General features: G+C 31.8%; 1 protein-coding gene across 1 annotated transcript; it reads left to right on the top strand.

Annotated features, from left to right (window-relative positions):
* Positions 1-53: 53 nt before the first annotated feature.
* On the top strand, positions 54-21,685 carry XKR4 (XK- protein 4; the record flags this gene model as incomplete). Its single annotated transcript, XM_012943760.3, has 6 exons — positions 54-294; positions 1,617-1,764; positions 5,674-5,855; positions 7,317-7,517; positions 16,741-17,066; positions 20,591-21,685. 6 exons carry the CDS (start codon positions 54-56, stop codon positions 21,683-21,685), a joined length of 2,193 nt encoding a protein of 730 aa, XP_012799214.2.
* Between the last annotated feature and the right edge of the window lie 629 nt (positions 21,686-22,314).

Here is a 22,314-nt window from a genome sequence, read left to right as displayed (position 1 = left end):
TGAAAATTCAAAGTAAACAAATATAGAACACAAACAGACGTCTAAAACAACTCATGTCATCTTATCAATCATATAATGGTGTCGCTTATACAAATCTAAGTTCAGCAGCAAGTTTCTCTGCTGATCTGATTGCACATCGTGGTATTTGGCGTAAAATCATATCCATAATTGTGTTTATGGGATTTTTGATTACATCATGGGCTACTATTGTACTACATGTGATTAACTTTACAAATGAAAGTATTTTAGAGTTATCTGTTTCAGTTTCGGTATTAATAGCTGGACAATATATAAGTGAGTAAACAAATTCACTTATTGATAAATATTAATGAAAAAGCCAGATATCTCACGTATTATTATTTTAAAGACTACCGAAAAATTTATATATTGTTATATGCAAATTACTAACTGATGAAAATAAATACATAATGTCAACGTTAATCTGAATCCGTGCTATCAGAACACTGTATAGTGTTCTGTTTGCAAAGAATTAAAGTTTCTTAAACCGAAGGTAATTGTGAATCACTTCAGAATTATTCGATGAGACTATAATTTATGGATGGCCTTTGAGCGACGCTGAAGTGAACTTAAGAGTGTACACCTAATAACTAAGACAAAATGAGGGTTATAAATCAGCGTGAGGAATTGGAGTTATGAATTACGGTTGACGGTTAGGGTCAGGAATTATATTTAGGGTTTTCATCACAAACTAACATAAGCTATAATGCCAAAACTCTATTTAACCCAATCGATGAGTGAATTTCGCGCCAAAATCCGAGAGCTGTTATCTTATACCTGATTGGTTCGTTCATAAATTATAGTCTCTCCAATTATTCTTCTTTATTCTATTTGTAAGTGTTTGGATCTTACTGATTTCGCTCTTCAAGAATAGAGTTTATCAGTCTCTTTTGATATATTTGGATCGGAAGAAAATTATCATATTTTATATAATTATTCACAAGCATTTTTAAGTAAGTTTGTATAGTGGTTAGCAGTGGAATCTACGATTTGTCGGCTGAGTGTGCTTTGAATGTCAGCGTTGGTTTTCACTTGGAAATTATAAAAAAACTGTCACAGGACCCATTTATCCCATAAGAGACCGATCGTTCTCAGACTTTAACAAAAACAACAATGGAAAGATTTTAACACTTATAAATGAAGCAAAATATATTCGAACTACATAATCCAGTGGCCACATGAACTCAGTAGATAAGTGGACAACATATTAGGCGTTTTGAAAGAAAGCCATTAGGTTCACGTTTTTGTGTGGATACCAATATTTGGATCTATATGCATTCGGCTGGTGAGTCACTAATAGGATAAAATGAAAGTCTTTTGTTCTACTGATATGTACAATCCCTCCGTCCAGTCTACCTGTTTCGGTTTGGGTACCCGAGCAATATCCTAGCTCTCACACAAATCGAATGATTTATGTAGCGCATATCTATTTGATATCTTCTTGTACCTATTTTTATGTGTTTAAGTAAATAAATAGATCTATTCAATCTGCTTAAATATTGAGCAATTAGTGGTCTATGCATTCATGGTACTTCATAAAATACCTAAGATAAAAATACAATTTTTCTCTGTCAATTTTTTCTTGTTTTTAATAAAAGTAACGGGTATTGTGGATGGTATCATTTATTGGAGACGTTGGAATGCATCAGGTCAACGTCAACGTACGAAAATACAAGAACAAAATAAAGAAGCATGGGTAGTTATGCGAATTACATTAACAATTTTAGGAATGGCTCCAATTGCAAGGTAAACTAATAACATTCATTTCTAAAGTTTATAATTTAACTTAAATTTAAATGTTTTATTGTTGACTTGTACCCAACTATACCACAGAGAACTTAAAATTAGTCCTTTCTTTTCACTGTCGCAGGTTTTAAATCGACAATTTCGCCAAACATTCTATTGACCTAATCTATTTTTTACTAATGTAGAATGACAATGTGTATCTATGCACAATTTTGTTAGATCCTAGATTACTTATAACTGATTTACTTTTCAATGTAACCGTCTGTTTGAATGATTAGAAAAGTCATTAATAGAGCATACAAATAAAATGTATTTGAAATTTTGTGTGACCTAGTGTTGTAGTGGACGAAAACACAAATGGAGACAATCGAATGTATTTGAGCAGATAATTATAGAATCACTTAGTAAAATCGGAGAGCAATACAGTATATACTTCATTCGCAAAATATCAGTCCATCGTCTCAGACTTGATTGTTCCTTTGTTTCCACAACAATTATTTTTTGTTCTCGTTCTCTTTTCTTTGATCTTCTTAACCTTCTGCCTCCAGGTATTTCGCTTTCGATTGATGAGACATACTACTTATATTTGTCGACATCGGTAGCACACATCACAGTGTAATTTAAAAATGGACAGATTTTAAGCAACAATATACCTTTATTGAATAATTATGATCAAGATTAAAAGTTATTAACTTCATTAGAACAAAACTGTGATGTAAACTATTTTCAGAATTCTATTCAATACTGAAAATTTTGAAAATGTTTCTACACATTTATGATATAGAATTCAAGTAAACCGAACTAGAAATAATACACATATACACATATTTATTGTTACTATACAAATGAATGTTCATGTTACCAACATGTTCTTTTCTTTTCTATATAATCATATGTTTATAATCAGAGAGGGGTTTTGTGGATATTATAGTAATTTAATGGTTGAATTCATGAGTTGATTGAGGTTAGATATTGGATGCAGGCTCAGTGGTCTGAAGGTTAAGAGTTCGCGGGTGAGATCAGTAGGTCCTGGGTTCGAATCTCGCGGGGTGGAATTGTGAATACGCACTGCTGAGGAGTCCCATACTTGTTTTTCATAGTGGTCTAGCTTCAATTAACTCACGAATTCAACTATTAAATCATATGTTTATGTCAGTTCTAATTAGCACTATTCAACTCTTATGTAACAAAGTTAAACAATTCAAAAGTATCTTCTCATATATTGAACATATTTCCATAAATCATCTAATCGATCTGTTGCTAACTGATATTTAACCATATATATACATTGTTATGTAACTTGGTTCATTCTTAAGAGTTTATTCAAGCCTGAATAGAGAAAAAAATCCATTTAGGTCATAAAATAGTCTGATTAATTATTCATAACTATAAACTTCTATTTGATTTTGTTTCACATAAAGAAAATATGTTTCAAAAGAAATTGAATAGATTATGAAATTTTAAGGAGTTTATTTCACAATGCACTGGTTACTCAATAAGCAAGTATTGAATATAAGTTAAATTCGATTGTTCAAAACATGTCCACATAAATACAATCGACTGGTGATTACTAATTATTAGGTAATGTTGTGCGTGTGTATAGTTCCTTGGTACTAAATGAATTCTGACAATTGATTTGCACTATGGTCATTTAACATAACGTGCACTGTGTTGTGAGATGTAAGATTTGACTGTTACTGATTAATGTAGAAACTTGAAGACTCTATACTTATTGTCAACATTTTTATAAATAAGAAATCTAAAACATATTTACCTGTAATCAGTGTAATCTATTAAGATACAATATGAATCCATGATAAGACAATAGGGGGATGGCTTAAACATTCACTTTTCAACTAGTGAATATCGTGTTCTAAATCCAACTTCACCTATTTTGGTTTGGATAGATGGGTGGTATTTGGATTATGTTTCAAAACAGGTATGAGTTGTTTTTATATGCAAGTCGGATTGTTAACTCTCAAAAATAACGCTTAAACATTTGATACTACAAGGTAACTCGTTTTTTATATCGTTAGTTGATTTGAAGCCGATCTGTCGTTTAGTAGAATCCAACTTGTAATGAAGTGATTTACAGTCTTATTTAGGATTTATATCTATTTTAAAGACAGTAGATATTTTAGTAGACCGTGCATTGTGGTTAGCAGTGAAATCTTAGTTGCTCATTTTATTGTATTCATGACTTGTCAGCTGGATTTACCTGAATCCAAAGTCAGTATTTACAGAGGGGCTCGAACTTAATACCACTAAATATGCACATATCTCAGTAGATAGTGATCAAATACAGTCTTTCATCTCGAAATAAATAGGAAAGCTCAAGCTATGATAGATGTATAAAATGTAAAGATGGCGGTCAATCACTAAAAACAAAGTATTGATACAGTTGTATTCGACTAAGCTTGAAAAATTATTTGAATTGGCTTTAATTGGGACAATAAAAAAGTATAGATCATTTTTTACCGCATTATGAAACCAAAATAATTATAAATTTCATTAACGTTATAGTTAGATCTTATTGATAAATGCTAATAAGCGTACTTTTCAATTGAGCAACTTTCTATTGACTCATTCAGAAATCAACAATAGAATATTGAATCTAATTAGATTAGTCTACATGTAAAAAATTAGCATGTTGAGATTGCCATCGTTTCACTAGTGCTAGTGTCGTGTGCTCTACTGATGTCGACAGATATAAGTAGTATGTATCACCAGTCGAAAGTGAAATGCCTAGTGGCAGAAGATTGAGAAAATCGAAAAGAGAACGAGAATAGAGAGTGATTGAACAACAAAGTCTGAAAAAATTGATGGATATTTTGCGAATGAAGTATTTACTGCATGGTTTTCAGATTTTACCAAAATATTATGTAATGTGTTCTCGTTCACTACAGTAGTAGTAATCATGGTATTATATACTGACTCGAATCTTTCAGTAAGATTCTTCGAAATTAATCTAACTGTAAAAGTTGAATACCAACATGTTAAAAAAAGTGAATACCTCTTTAATTTAGTCGAAAGAAGTACATAATGAACGAACACTCAGGTGAGGACAACCAATTTATTATTTCATACCAAATTACAGAATATCTTCGTAAAATATGATAGCCATACATTGAATACTTCATTTTCAAATTTCCATTATTTGTTCTTCATATTCTATATGATTCCTCTAATTCACTAATACTTTCTATTCTATTCAACTCGATCTTCTTAACCTTCTGCTGCCAAATTTTTCACTTTTGATTGGTGTTAGATACCACTTATTTCACTGGTTGAAATCATGAGTCAATTGAAGCTACACCACCATGAAAAACCTGGAAGCACCGGACGGCCGTTTCGTCCTAGTATGGGAATGACTTCAAGAGATACTCCTGGAGTTCTAGTGAGAAGCCTATACCCGTGGACTTCAACCAGGTTGGTTGTGAGATATCAACTCACTGAAGACAATGGTGTACGGTGGCGCAACTTTGTGGATTGGATGAAGTTAGACCTAAGTAGCATACGCCACAAATACACTGATTCCATCTTTATATTATTCATAACTCTTTTACACTTTTCTGAAATCTTTCAATGTCATTTGAAGATAAACATTTGTTTGAACAAAGATGGATAGTGGTTAGCAGTAGAATCCACGACGCGCGTTTCGTCTTATTCGGGACTTGTTATCTGGATGTAACTGCATCCCAGAATTGATGTTCACTCAGGGATTTAAATCCAGTACTGTTCGCTTCAAACGCCATCTCATTATTCACTTAGTTACAACAATGGAAAGATACAAGCAAACAACTCCAAGTGAATTTGTTTGAATAATTTGAATTTCTCATCAATCTTATATAATCATTTTAAGAAATTATTAAAATGTTTACATTTTACATATTTTTTTATTATTTCAAGATATATTGAATCTTTGGTCGTAGTAAGAAGAATGGTTAGTTTAGAAAAACAATACATGTCTGAAACAATAGCCTTAGTAAAAGAAGTTCAACAACCATCTAATCTACCAAGTGGATCATTAATTAGTGTACCAATAACAAATACTCAATTATCACAACAAAGGAAAACACCTGATATTACTAGTAAGTAATTTATGACAGGTTACCATAAAATTTAAAATGTTTAATTAATTTTATTGGATTTTTACTATGGCATTTTAAAGATCCATTTACGGTGTTGACAATTGCGATGTGGTGACCACACTTATACATATAACAGCACGTAAGATCACCTGACTGACTATCTAATGGTAACCATCTCCACAACTTCATACTGATAATTACTATGTGCTCACTAGTAACGAGTTTCATGAGGGCAGTAAAGCTAATCCGTGTCAGGTAGACACAGGTATCTACCTCAGACAGTAAAAGATGGTTGAAGATATTAACACCAATGGATTTCGGCCCGGTGGTTTGGAGCTTAGGCATTCACTCACGGGACTGAAGTTCCTGAGTTCGAGTCCCGAGTGAGAGATCGTAAATTCTCACTGCTGAAGAATCCCATACCACGACGAAATGGCCGTCCAGTACTTCCAGGTTTTTTAAGGTGGTCTAGATTTAATCGACTCATGAATTCAACTATTAAATTACTACAATCTCTACAAACCCACGATTCTGTTATTAACTGATTTGCTACAGTAAAGCAAATTATACCTGATAACAATTTATCTTTTTAAAGCAAAAGTTTTCTATGAATGTAACTTTTCACTTATAAGTCATTGTGTTCACTCTCCCTCTCTCTCTATATATATATATATATATATATATATATATATATATATATATATATCAAGCACTTGGCACTCTTTCTTGATCTTTCAAATACATTGAACTTTGGGTAGAGAGTTAATCGTAAATATTTTTTCTGTTATATCCTAATGAGTGAAGAAAGTTATATTTCTGAAGTTTCGCGACTTAATATAAGCCACTTCTTGTGAATATTCTGAAGATATTGATCTTCGTTTAGGTATTGAGTTTTAAAAGCAAAATATGTTAAGTAGTTGATATACCTGATAAGCAAAGATGGATATCGGCTAGCAGTGGAATCCAGGAGGATTGTTTCGTCCTATTTGGGACTTGTTATCTAGATGTACCTGCATCTCAGAGTTGATGTTCACTCCAGGATTCGGATTCAGGACCGTTCGCTTCAAACGCCATCGCATTATCCATTTAGCTACTGAGTCCTGATAGCCACTTGCTTGTGCGATGGCGTGAATTAAGGCTATATTGAGGCAATACTCACAGTATTCACATATACCAATAAGAGACTGATCAATTTCAGTCCTAAATATCAATGGGAAGATTCAAGTAAATAATACCAAGTGGATATATCTTATAGTTTATCTACTAGCGTATGTTAATAGGGTTGTTCATTCGGTATTTAAAACTTTACCATATCATCAACTCTAGTGTTCCATCATTATTAATGACTATTAATTGATTAATCAACACAAAAAAACTGACACTGAACAACGACTGTTTTTTTTATTTTCCAAAATTGTAACAAAACTTTGTATTTTATTTCTTCTCTATTCAAAATTTTAGATAATCCAGCAAAAATGAAACAGTTAGATACTGGTCTTCAATATGTACGTCGTGTAAGACGTCAATTTTGTCGTACAGAACATGATGCAGCTATCATAGCTTTAACTAGTGGTGTAATTGGTGCTGGACCATATGCAATAGCTCAAGGTATATTGTTTTATAGAAGAGAAACAATGCTGTTTTTTATGACACTTGATACAAGTAAGTAAACAGTATTTTCTATAATTTTGATAGGTTGTTTTGTTTTATAGAATGTTTGTTGAATTACAGTTCAATAATTTGAATATTACAGAATGAATTTCATTAGAAAATCATTGAGAATCAAAAAGCATTGGTTAGATGTTTTATTCTAGCGCGTGATTTTTCACTAGTGGAAGTTTATTTCCTCACTGAGGATCGGATCCAGGACCTTCAGATTTCGTATTAGTCACTTTATCATCAAACCACTATATTGGCATCCAAATGTTCACATGTTAAAATTCAATCGATTCACGATATTGCACAACCTTATCCCTTTTTTGTAATAGATGAGAAAGTACTTCACACCCAATAGGATTGTACCCCGTTAGTAACGGCTTTACGCTACAACTACAGGAATCACTTCTTGTGGACATATTATTATTACCATAGACGTTTGAAGTTAATAGCTTACATCATGGATTCCTCAACATTATCCTCAATAATCAAAGTGAATTAATATTGGATGTTTGAAGATAGTCTCCAAGACACAGTTAATATTGATTATTCACAACGAATATTTTCAATTGTTACTAGTTAAGCTTAAACAAATGTACTTTAGAATTAAAAAGATTATCATCTATTGAATCATGAATTAAATAAACATCTTGACGATTAGTGTCAGCTTTTAGGCTTTATCTGATATTTAATGAATACGATCAACCTGATAAGCTACATTCTAATAACACACTGGAAACATGAATTTATTGGTGATTTGTTTGAAACTCATTATTCAAGTATTAATCTTACAAGTAAATATCACAAAGAGCATACTATTTCCACATTTAGAATATACTTAAACCTACTAACTGTAATGAGTCACTCTGGATTTCATTGAAACTCATGACATAAAATAAATCTAAATGTCTAGTCATTTTACTGTACTCACGAATTGAATGTTCTGACTGACAGTTGTAAACTATTGATTAAAGCCTCAACACACCAAAATGAATATCATCCATATTCTCTTCTCCCTAAAAGAGTACAAATGATAAAGAAAAATACACAGCAATATAGTATAAAGAAATTGAAAGAAAGATATGTGTCAAGGAGTACTGAGTCTTAGAGCCAAGCAAAAGAAAATCGGTGAAGGTATCTGCTTCATTATAAGTGATACTGAACAATTTCACCCAATATCTTTTACCACTGATTGCAGGCCTCAACCGTGTGGTCTGGATCTACAAATGTGATTCAGACCAGCAGACATTTACTGTATGAAGTAATATCACATTTTGGTTGGTGCCTCAAGCTCTCCGCCAACTTACCTTCATACTAACATCACCCTTTGAGGCTATGTGTAATCCTATATGTCATGATGACCCTGTCATTCCTGATTATATCATGTCATTCAGGTTGTATGAAAAGCAGTAAAACTGAAAGCAAAAGTCGTACTACTAGGACGTGAGTGCAGTTAGGTGCTTTCTTCAGATAACCAGTGTCTGCAGTGGTGCATCCTTTTTACAAAGAAAGGGGAAGGTTAGAAAAAACTAGCTCTAAAAATAAACACTTCACCTCGCTCCTTGGATTTTCGTCGCTAATAGGAAGACCATAAAATTACTGAGATAACTCACCTGAAAATACTGACAAAAAGGATATATGCGATCGGCCTCCTGTGGTTGTCCTTTAGACATTGCGGTCAAGCTCCCGGGTTGTTAAGATCTCCTCCAACCAAGTTCCATTTTCAGGTCCAACAAGAAATGGTATCCTTCCAAGTTGTGGGCAGTCGAGAAATGACAACTACTCACATACCTTTGAAACGACCTATACTGATTCATAACTGCTATCAAATACGTATCCGATGGTTTTCTAGCTTAATCTATCCAAAGGTTAGACAAGTAACTAACCAAGCTTAGAATATAAAAAAACACAGATTATAAGATGATTCTTTCCACAATGGAAAGTGTCTAATAGTTATTCGTTTGAAATTCTACTCCTATTTATTGGTATTGTATTTGTTACCATGCGTTTCATGAATTATACTTATGCTCAAAATACTTTCCACTTGAAAACCTTACGTATCACATATTTCCTAGAGTTGAAAACAATCATGCATCTTTTGTTCGACAATGAAAATTTACGTAGTTGGATTATAGTCAATATGTTTAGTCATGATTGTGTTTTCTTCATGTTTTCACTTCAAAATTCGTTTAGCTTATATATTTCTAATTTACTATGCTAATTATATGTAAATTCAACGAATCAAGGCTTTAATGTTACGTATGTTATCAATAGTTTTATGAGGTTTGGTTATTGCCGATTGATTAGTATCAGGTAGTTTAAATGTTTATAGTTTAACATGGTTTGATTTAGAGAATTTATACCTTTGATGGATTATTCCAATGTTGTTACATTCCTTAAGCTTGATATTTCTGGATAATGCATATTGCAGAAAATAAAACAAGAAAATTGTTATGTTCTTATGGTCCGTCAATATTATGAAACTGAATCGCCAATTAGAACACTGACCTATATGACCTTGACACTAAGCCAAACCAATAGTGTGTTCACCAGTTCGAGTAGCCCAGAGTCAATTCTGAGTTCTTATTGGTCTTCTGACATAATAGTCTCTTGCCTAACCCACCCTGTTCAGTTCAGAACGCTAATATCATATATTTAAGGTATGCTTAGTTTATATTCAAGCAAATCGTACTGCATCATACCATAAAATAGAAAATAACAATTATACAAGATCAAGTCAGAAGTGGATATGAATGTAAGATACTGTAACTAATAGCTTGGGGATAACTTAAGAATAGTAAATCGTATAGTCGTAGTCTATAGTAATTTAATAGTTGAATTCATGAGTCAATTGAAGCCAGACCACTATGGAAAACCTGTAAGCACTGGACGTATGTTTTGTCCTAGTATGAGACTCCTCAACCATGCACATCCAGTGCTTCCAGGTTTGCATTAATGGTCTAGCATAGATCGACTAATGAATTCAACTATTAAAGTTACTACAATCTTCAAATACCCCCATTCTGATTTTGAAATTATCAAGAAAATTCAAGTGATGGTTTCCTTTCTATTTTCTGACAACTTTGCTGGTTTTATACTCGTTATCCCTAAATATAATTCCAACAGTGATTACGTACATTCAAAATCAGTTTTAAAAATTTGTCGATGAGACTATATTTCATAGATGACCTTTGAACAACTCTAAAGTGACTTTGAAAATGTCCATATGCTTACTGGAGCTAAATGAGAGTTATAAACCTGTGTGAACTGATGGTTAGGGTTAAGAATTAGATTTAGGGTTTTCATCACAAACTAACTTCAGCTAAAATGCCAAAACACTATGGATGAATAAATTTTGCGCCAAAATCTACGACCTGTTCTCTTATATCTGATTGATTCGTGCATAAATGATAATAGTCTCGCCAAATTGTCATTTAAGCGTGATTTTATAAAGTTAAGCAAACTCCTTGCTTCATATAGTGACTTGTTGTATGAATATATTATCCATAGTTCAAATACAATAAAAAATGGTAAATGTAAAGTTAGATAAGTCTATATAATTTATAAGCTGACCGATAATCTCTAAGACACTTCGAATATTTTAATATAGTTCACTAGTCAAATTTCTATTATTCATATCTGTATTCTTTAATTTTCAAAGTTTGAGGATCCCCATATAAACTAAGATCAAGAATCTAGTTCTTACAGGTTTTGAAAAATGTCTTCGTTATTATTATTATTATTATTATTGTCACTGTGTATTATAACTGTGTACATGAATTCACACAATAACTATATCTATGAATAACATTTACTGATGGTCATTGAAATGAGACATCCTTATCGAAAAGTTACACATTAACTTTGCTAAAAAGTCGGATTCTTTTTCGAAGTTCATCCCTATATCAGACAGATAGGCTTCAGTTTAAATACCGATCAACAATCATGGGATATCAACACAAGCGTTTTATTCAAGTTCAACTCTTTTAGTAGCCATATATCTGACTCCAGTTGAATAGTTTCTGATTGCTATTGAAATATACATACCTCAAATCCTCGTATATAATGATTGACTTAGTCTGCGTTATTTAATAACAAAATGAAATAAGCCAAATAAGAGAATGAATTTTCGAATGTGTATGTTTGTACACTTATTGATCTGGACAGACAATCAGAGAGACGAAGCGAAGAAAGCGAATCGAAATGACGCGCAGTGGAGAAGGTATGTGAGTCAACTCGATGTAATCAATCATTAACCTATATTTGTAGCTGAACAAAAATAAGTTACAGATATGTGATGAATAGGATAAGAAGTTAATACACCTACTTTCATATAAAAACAGTCAAGGTTGATAAGTGAGTAATTGACAAGGTCAAAATGTGACTCAAGAAGAATAAATAAATCGCCCTGTTCGGAGGGTATAAAACGCTATGTGGGCTTGATATAGCGACCAACACTACAGACTCTTTAATAGCACATACTCTTGGCTCCACTCTGGATCCAACTTAAAACCTGTAGATATGACAAATCGGACACCCAAAAGCACCTGAATTAAGATCTATGATTCACATTTCCAACCGGTTATATTGTACAATATTCATCACATGTTATACTGGTTCCATTCCCGACATGGTTGAACTACAATTTTCACTGGAATTTTAGAAATCTATTCAAAAACATACTAACGAGTTAATTTGTAGAAAAAAAACTATAAGTAAAATGTAAGTTATTAAATCGTGTCGACTAACTGCCGAATTAAATCAGCATATGAAGTGATAGATATTAGTGAAACTACTATTCTCTTCATAAAACAACTTTGTACATATAATCTGTAGATTAGTTCACTTGTGAAATAATAAATGTCTGAATGATTTTGTTATAATAGTTATTTGCTAAACTGAATAAGTCAGACAGAAAGTGATTGACCAATATGTCAAGGTCATCCAGTGGGTGTACCTGCAAAACTACTATGAATATGGCCACTTAGTAAATACTTACAATGGCTAGTGAATTGATTACTACCTTTTTTGAATGGGGGGGGGGTTGGAATAAATATTAGTCAACCTGTTATTGGATCTATTCATTTTATCCAATATCTCCTCATCACTACATGGCGATAATTTATATTGGGAACGTGTTAACTCCATAGAGACCAATCCAACTTTCGTACCATTTTACTACAAGTCCACTGACCAGTGTTTTTTCTCTTGAGTTACGCTCCAACATATTCTAACAAGATTTGGTTTCTTCTGTAACGTGGTCTTTTTGAATTCTAATCTCTTCTTAATATTTAAATATCAGGTGATATTCCTGTGGCGCAATGAGATATAATGTATTGAGAAGTTATTGAATCTTCTTGTTATTGTTTCAAGTTCTTCAGTGTAGTCCACACACACCATATTCCTATCTTCTGATTCTCATACGATCTATAAATATCACAGTTTAATTTACAAATGATTCAGTCTATTGTTTTATCATTACTAATAAACACATGATTAAAGCTATTCTGATTCAGTTTAATAGTTCATCATGATCGATTTGTTGTAGATGAATGGTCTCATTATTAAACATAATAGTACACCTTTCTTTTTAAAGAAAAAAACATTTCACATACTTGGATCAAGAAAACTAATAATCATCATTTTACTTCATGACCCTATCAGTTCAGAACTGGTTAAGGACAAGTATCTATCTTGATCAATATTGAATTTCTTTTGTGAAAGCTGGGTTTTTCTTTTTGTTGAAATTGTCATCTTTTTTTTCAGTTATATACTAATAAGTTAATTAGTTTCACAAATACTTTTATTGAATGTAATAATCTGTACTTATAGTAAATAAACTTAACTAGTACTATACGGCTGAATAGACTTTTATTAATATTAGAGTTGAGTTAGTAATCAAGACGCTATGATTAAGAAGTTGATCACTTCAACTAATGAGATACACAACTAGAAATTCACTAAATGTTATCAGTCATTGTCAGTTCAGAGTTTTGACACAAATATCTAATGGCTTAAGATAGCATACCACAGTAGAATGATGAAATGAAACAATTTAGTAGCAATAATAAAACAGGTTAATCGTTGAGAATATGATTAGAAAGGACATAAAGGCAAGGTATGTATGAACGAACTCTGGATCTCAAGTTGTGGAGAAAGATAGACAGTAAACGTATATGTTAGATGGCAACTGACTTTAAACCATTTCAGTAGATTTTCATCGACCACTGATCACTGTTATCGCATGAATTTCAATCAAATAGTGTGCATCTACCGATAGGGCTCCTTTCTCCCTGTATCATATCCTTATATGAAATCTTTTCTTACTACCACTGAGGTAATTGCTTCTATGAATCTGGTGTTTATCTTGTTGCGCTAATGAGGTATGATAACTTTGACCGATGCATATATGTGCCTGATTCTCCGTTGTAGCTGACTGACTGAACAGATCTCAGTCCCATAAGAGATTAATTATAAATCTATTATGTAAATAGTTGTATCTATGCTTTCGACACTATGTGACACGATTTTAGATTACATAGTAAACAGTAGTTCTGTAGTGAACAGAACACGGATGGGGACAATCGAATGTATTGAACACAAAATTACAGGAGTTGTTAATAAAATCTAACAATCATTAAGTAAATGTTTAATTTGCAACATGCCCACTAATTGTCTCAAGATGACTCAGACTTCATTGTTCTTGCATTTTCATACAAATTGCATCCTGTTTCGATTCTTTACTGTTCGATCCTCTTGTCTCTCTGTTGCCAGACCTTCTGTTCACGACTAACATCATCTACTACTTATGTCAATATAAGTAGCACACACCGCAGTTCCTTTAAAATTAGCGATACATCTTAATGATGAATATTATTTTAACATCAATATTATTCATAAAATTAAATAATAAAATCTTTTCAAAATGTTTCTATTTGTAATAATAAAACGAATGGGGATTAACCAATCAGAAAACACTGTTGTCATTCGTCATGGTAACCATAGTATCTATAGGACTATTTAAAATATTTTATCCTTTAATAAATGATACTTTATTCCATTTTGTCAGGAATATTTGTTGTTTTCTTTTCATATTTTTTTTGTAATATGGAGTTTTGAATTTATGAAAGTGTGATCAATGTTCCAATTCAGTGTGTATATTTTGTCATAGTGACTTAACTATTGTATCTATTTGAATCTTATTATTCTTTATTAGTTTAAATAGAAAAAAGGAATCAAATAAATAACTATTCTAAATTCACTTGGTATTGTTTGTTTGAATCTTTCTATTGATGTTTAGGATTGCAATTGATAGGACGAAACTTGCGTGTTGTATTCAACTACTAACCACTATCCATCTTTACAATATAATACTTGTGAATTAAGGCTATATCGAGACAATATACACATATGCCAATAAGAGACTGATCCATTGCAATCCTAAACATCAATGGGAAGATTCACGTAAACAATAGCTAGTGGATTTAAACTTCACCCTATCACACAACCAAGTGGCTGTCAGGACTCAGTAGGTAAGTGGATAACGCGATGGCGTTTGAGGCGAATGGTACTGAGTTCGAGTCCCAGAGTGAACATCAACTCAGAGATGCATGTATGTCCAGCTGACGGGTCCACAATAGAACGAAACACGCGTCCTGCATTCCACTATCCATTTCTACATGAAATAACTATTCTGTTAGGATTATTATTCTGGATATTTATGTGTTGTTACTTATATGTATTAATAGTAAGAAACATTAGTGTCCAGTGTAAGATAGTACTCTGTTTAATCACATGAACAAGCATAATTTCTTGTAAATATAATTCTAACGGTTAATCAAGATATCTGAATTAAAATAACTAGAGTGAGTTTGAAACGTATGAATAAATTATCAGTATTTAAGGGATTTGTCAAGATTGTTTTTGATAACTTACATAAGGAATTGATGTTAATTAGATATCCATTGAAAATCAAGATGTGTTAAAATGTCGTTGTACTCATTCATGACTCTATCAATGGGGATGGAACCCATGATACTCAGATATCATTAAAAGCTCTTAAACTTTAAATTTATGTGTTGGCACTTATTGGATGTACAAATTTTGATATAAATTATTTCGCGCCATTGTACAATCGTAATTCAATGCTATTAGTAGGTACCTAGCTCAGCCTAGTATAACTGAATTAAACTGATTACAATTACTCACTAGAATTAATGAAATTAACTCTCGAAATAAATCACTAGTGAGCATATAAGCAAATGCCTAAAAAAGAAACGAATAATAACAATAATAACTAAGGATACATTTCGAGAAAAGAGCACAGAAAATTACAGGTAGTTAGTGTGAGGACAGTCCACGGGTGAACTCAAGGAAGTTCTAGGAAACTCAGAAAAAGCCGAAGATATTCCATCCAATCACCTTCTGGAAGAATATTCCAGAATTTCTACATGTAACTTCCCTATTAATACAGATATTGAAAACTCCTGCATGTGGGTGTATGTATTAAAAATCATATAAATATAAAATATTTTCCTCTGTATGTTGTACAAAATGATTATTAGAAAATGCTCTTATGAATTGTGACTCAAAAATTAAAGAAAGTTCGTCAAAGAGATTGTAGTATGAAGTCGAGTCGCGGTTGACTATGAATACCACTACAAGAAGAGCGCGTACCAGAAAATCAGAAGACAGATGAAAGCTGTAACAAGATTTATTCGTTGGCGATCTCATGGTATCGAAAGTATACCGAGATTGTGCCAAAGGAAATACAAACGGAATCAATAGGCAAACGTGCGAGCGTACAAGGCCACAGTCAACGGAAGAATAATGGATGTCTTTAGTACAGTTAAACAAACAAGTACAGCAAAACAATCACTGGTACAACTTGTTTCCATAAAACCAATCGCGTTCTCTTGGTAAAAGTAGGTCACTACAAGATTATGTCATTCAAGTATAACTATGTTTACGTTTACATATAATTAATCTATCATGAAATATAGAAGAGTGTTGCATCATTATGAATATAAAGACGATCAAATGAACAAATGGATCATTTGACATTGACAATTGAAGTTTTAAAAACATAGTAGAATATGAAATGGAACATAGTGTCCGTTGTTATGTTAGACCCATGTAACTTATGAATTTATCTATTCTATTCTTGAATCATATTTTGACCTTGTTAATTAAGTCACTTATCACTTGTTTCTTTTTTTTTGTTCTTTAGAAATTATACTACTGATATGCACAATATTTTGTATGTTATGGATAAGTACAAGTTTTACACATTTTTATCCAGTACAATATCAACAAAATGAATTAGAATTTGAACGTGGTATTAAACAAGTTCATATTGGTGGTTTAATATTATTATTTATTATACATTTAATACATATTACATTACGTTGTATTTCAATTGCATTATTTACTGGACGATTTAATTTAATGATATTAATTATATTAATTGGACATTTTTTAATTGTTTTAATAACAATTATCATTGCTAGAAAATATACTACTCATTTAGATCATTTAAATCAAGGAACTAATACAGTAAGTTTTAATTTGAATTATATATGTAATGCCATTTGTAAATGTTTAGTTGGTTGAAAGTAATTGGCAAAGGAGCGATGATATTAAGTTATATGTTACTTGATATTTAACAAGTCTTACGGATTAAACGCTATATTCGTTTCCTAAGCTATTCTCGTAACCCCCAAGCTAGAACTTTACAGCGACCTGAACACAAGAGAGAGAAGACGCAAAGTATGCGAGAAGTAGTTTACTCGAAGGTTTATTTTAATACAGAAAAATACAGGGTTTTTATAATATTTTAAATGTCCTTGGGTTGCTAGAAGATTCTGGAATGCTACTAAACATAGTAGCAGTGTAGCAATCAGCCAATCAGACCCTCTGTATGTGATGTTTCGCTTCCTTGATATTTTTGGCTAAGACTTCAAGTGAACGCTGATTGGATGAAACGCTTCTTAGTGTTTCCTGATGCTTGCTTGTCTTTTGTAAACCAAGATTACAGGTACACCTTGCTGACGAGTGCCAAGTAGCACGAAACCCGGGTCCAGGGTTTCCTGTCGACTACCTCCAACCACCCTCTAATCTCAATATATAGTGCATGCAGTGTCGAGTCACCTAGACTGGTGGCCACATTGCAACATGATCGATAGCATTTGATCTGCACTAATAAGGACTAGACAAACATGACATTGATCACCACCCAGTGATCAATCAATTGTGACTATCCATTTATAAAATCTATTTACCGATTTGTTAAGAATTAAATGGAAATTTGTCGTGATTGTTTTAAATCCATCCCCTTTCAACTATAGTTTTATCTAGAAAATGACATTAAATCATTGAATTTAATTATATCATTGTTTATATTTCAAATTATGAAGGTAGTATTGGGAATCAAAGCATTGCTGAGACTAATTTAACTACATTTATACTACGTTTTAAAACTAACCGTTGAATGGAGTTGTGTGCACACAAGATTCCTTAGTTTTGCGCTAAAATTTATTTCCTTTATTAGTTTAAAGGCTAATCGGCAGAGATGGGATGAAGGTATATCCATCTGACGAGTCCCATATAGGATGAAACGCACATCCTAGATTTCACTGCTAGCTACCAACCATCTATATCAATTAAAGTTGCACTATTTACCCCAAACTAAGTAATATCTTGATAAACGTCAGGACAGTGTTTCAATATAATATTGAAATAATCCAATAGAAATATGATATCTTTTAGTTTTGATAACGTTGAAACATGAACATTTGTATATAACTAAAATGATATTGGTTATAAGTGTGAGAAAGTTTCAGTGATTACAGCATAAATGAAATCACTTTAAAAGTCGTATGAAGCACATATCAAAGGATGTAGATTTTTCTTTAAATTTACGATATCATTTAGTATTTAATGACTACTGAAACCATTCACCTTCAACAATTAAACCACAGGGTCAAGCCTAGGTTTAAGTGTTTTAGATTAAAGAGTAGAGCAATATTACTAACTCTACTTTTCAGTCGGTGAATCAAAAGTGAGTGCATAAAATGGTACTTCATCAACGAGTTACACTTATTCGTTTTACATGTTACTAACTTCTGAAACATTTAATTTAATTTTCATATTAATTCATAATTGATGTTTTGAGAGTGTGAATATAGCGGTCGACTAATCGGTCGATTTGTTCTCCTATAAACCATAATATGGATGGTTAAAATCAGTTTGTTAACAGGCAATTTAAATACCTAAATAATCAATAGATTCGATTCAATTTATTCACATTAGGTAACCGAGCGTTAATACGACTATTCTGTCATGTAATCAGGATTATCTAGAATTTAGTGAGTAATATGTTATATATATATATATCACCAAATACATATTTATATATTTGGTTTTATGATGAACTGTACTTTTAAATTTCATATAATAGATAGACTTTGGCTAGTAGTGGAACTCACGACATGAATTTAGTTCTATTTGGTGGTTGTCAGATGGATGTACCTTGATCTTAGTGTAATTGTTCACATTAAAACTTGAACCAAGTATCTTTCACTTCGAACATCAACATGTCTTCCACTGAGCTACTGAGTTCAAGCAATCATTAACTTATTCAACGGATATGTTTATCTCATAACTATGATGGGCTAGAAATTTTTATAAACACTGGTGTCATGTTGGTCATTGTTGTGTTTGAGAGATTAATCGATATCACCTTCTGAACTTGCCAGACAGAATTCCGAACGTAATTTTTCAACTCTCCATCCCCTATTCCATGTACAGGCAAACGTTCTTAGCCTCAATCAGTGATATGGTCTGACCGACACACAATTTTTCTTGAGTTAACATAACCTTCACTCTCATTAGTCTGTCAGTAGACACACTTTCTTCTTTTCAAATAAGACTATAGCTAAATTTCTATTACTACATTCCAACCAACCAGCCCAGAGTATGTCTTCAACGCACGTTCACTTGTATGTATGGCATTAACTATATCATACCATAAAATAGAACTAGATGATATACAAAATCGGACCAAAAAGTAGCAATAAGATGAGGCAAGCTGTAACTAACTGATTGACAATAAATTGAGAATATTAAGACGTATAGTAATAGTTAATAGATCATAAGGAAGCTTACAATAAGCAGAAAATAGATATACAATAATAAATTTATTTACTAACTATACAATGAATATATATAAACAATAATAATCAGATATAAATTAGTTACAAGAGTTACAATTTCTTTGTCATTCGCTCCGACACAACAGCTAAAATGCAAGTACATTCAGCTGATGTGCTTAAAGAGTGACAAAACACTTATTCTACACTTCATTGTTAGTCCCGATCCATCTATACTAAATAACTTGTGATCAATTAAGTTTATCGAGATAATCTACAAGAACTATTCAAAATTCAATTTGAAGAAAATATATACATAACGAGATAATCTAGTCCCTTAATTATTATGATATGTTTCTACGTAAGCGAATATTATACTATTCAATTAAAACACACACTAATCAAAATTTTAATCTAACTAAACAGATATATAATACAACATATATTTATTCATTTAATAGTTGAATTCATGAATCAATAGAAGCTAGACCACCATGGAGAACCTGGAAGCACTAAACGGGTATGAGACTCCTCGGCAGCGCGCATCCATGATCCCACCCTGCGCGATTTGAACCAAGGACCTACCAGTCTCGCGCGCGTACAATGGTAGACGGTGGCACAACTTCGTGAACTGGTTGAAATTAGAGATTAACACCATTGGATGCTGGCTCAATGATTTAGAGGTAAGGCGTTCACACGCAAAACCGAAGTTCCTATGTTCGAGTCTCGCGAGGCGGGATCGTAGATGTACACTGTTAAAGAGTCCTATACTAAGACAAGTTGGCCATCCAATACTTTCAAGTTTTCCATAGTGGTCTAGCTTCTATTGGTTCATGAATTCAACTATTAAATTAATAAAATCTCCACTCAAAAAAACCTCTTCTGATAATATATTTATTCTTTATTACTTTTTCTTTTGTATTCTAACAGCATGGTGATATCTGTGGAAATTTCTTCATTGATCTACTTCATTCTTATATTAGTTTATATGAATTTTTCAATGCTGGTATAAAGTATACACGTACAAGATATTTAATTTATTATTTATTTTATTATATAGAAAATTCTATAATGATTGGTCTATGGTATGATTATTATCAATATCCTGAATCATGGTATTATTTACCATGTTTATTAGTTGTTATATTAGTACAATTATTAGGTTTTATTCTATTACAAATATATCTTTATGTTTATTCAAAATCACGACGTAAAACAACATTATGTGGTTTATGTTTTATGCATAAATCTACTGAAATCGCACGAGGACAACAAAAATCTTTAACAGGTCTAAGAGGCGATGAATCTCTCTATCATGTTAATCATCATAATAATTCATCGGTAAAAACTGATTTGAATATACCACAATCATTAATAAATCTAAATCGACAACAATCAAATACATTATTAAACAGTTATCCATCTATAGACAATATGAATTATACAAAATCATTACCTCCTAAACGTGTACACAATGATAGTGGTATATATGATCCAATATTTGGTGAACAAATAATACAATCTGCTGTACCAATTCAATTACGTAATCATAGAAATAAACATCAACAATTTATAGAAATGAATAAATCTAAACAAAAATCATTATCTGAATTAACTACTTCTAATAATTATGATATACAATCAAGAATAAGTAAACAATTCAATGGTGGAACACATCATCATAAACAATTGGATTCATTTGAGAATCATATAAATTTAAGAAAGAAACCATTATCATCTAGTGAAAGATTAATTTCACATAGAAATCAATCAACAAATAAACGATTATTACAATCAAAAGAAATACCATCATCCATAGTAACTAATAATAATGTACAATATTCATCTGATAATATGATACAATCAACATTGACAAATAATAATTCAAGGAAATTAAATAAAAATGTTAATCATCATCAACATCACCGCAAACAACATTATCAAGGTATTAGAACATCACATCATAATAGTCATACAGTAAGTAGTCGGACTATAGATAGACAATACACTATTCATAAAGAATAAAATCAATATATTGTATTTGTGCGGATTGATTCTTATTACTATTAACATACATGATTTCACTTGAATACTAGTCTTCCAAATTATCATGAAACTAAATTGTATTAATGTTGTGAACGAGAACATATGTGAGAGACAACTACAAAATTACGAAGTCCTTTGGTAAAATGTGTAAACTATACTTCATTATACAAATCCTCCATCAATTGTCTTAAATTTCATCGTTCCCTTATTGGTATAATCATTACTCACTCTATTCCCTTTCTCTTCGATTAGATCTTCCCTACTTTGTGTTGATAAGCATTCCTTTTCCGATTGGTGTTATATACTACTTATGTTGAAATAAATAGCACATACCACTACAGTATTTATACTAGATATTTTTTTAAAAATAAATGTTCAATGTACTGTGACTTCACATACTTTCTCCTAGTAGTAGAAAAACTCGGTCTGTCATAGATCTGTTCCTACATGATAATGTTAATGAATTTTTTAATTCATGTAATGCTAACTGTATATATTTACGTAAATTTCAATTAAGACGAAGTATCAATCTACCCATATCAAACAGGTCGATTGTAAAAATGATTTTAAACGATGACAATTCAATCTTTTTCTATGATCGCATTGAA

Source organism: Schistosoma haematobium, chromosome 5 (assembly GCF_000699445.3).
Source record: "Schistosoma haematobium chromosome 5, whole genome shotgun sequence".
NCBI classification, from domain to species: domain Eukaryota; kingdom Metazoa; phylum Platyhelminthes; class Trematoda; order Strigeidida; family Schistosomatidae; genus Schistosoma; species Schistosoma haematobium.
This window is presented reverse-complemented; position numbering and strand designations above follow the sequence as displayed.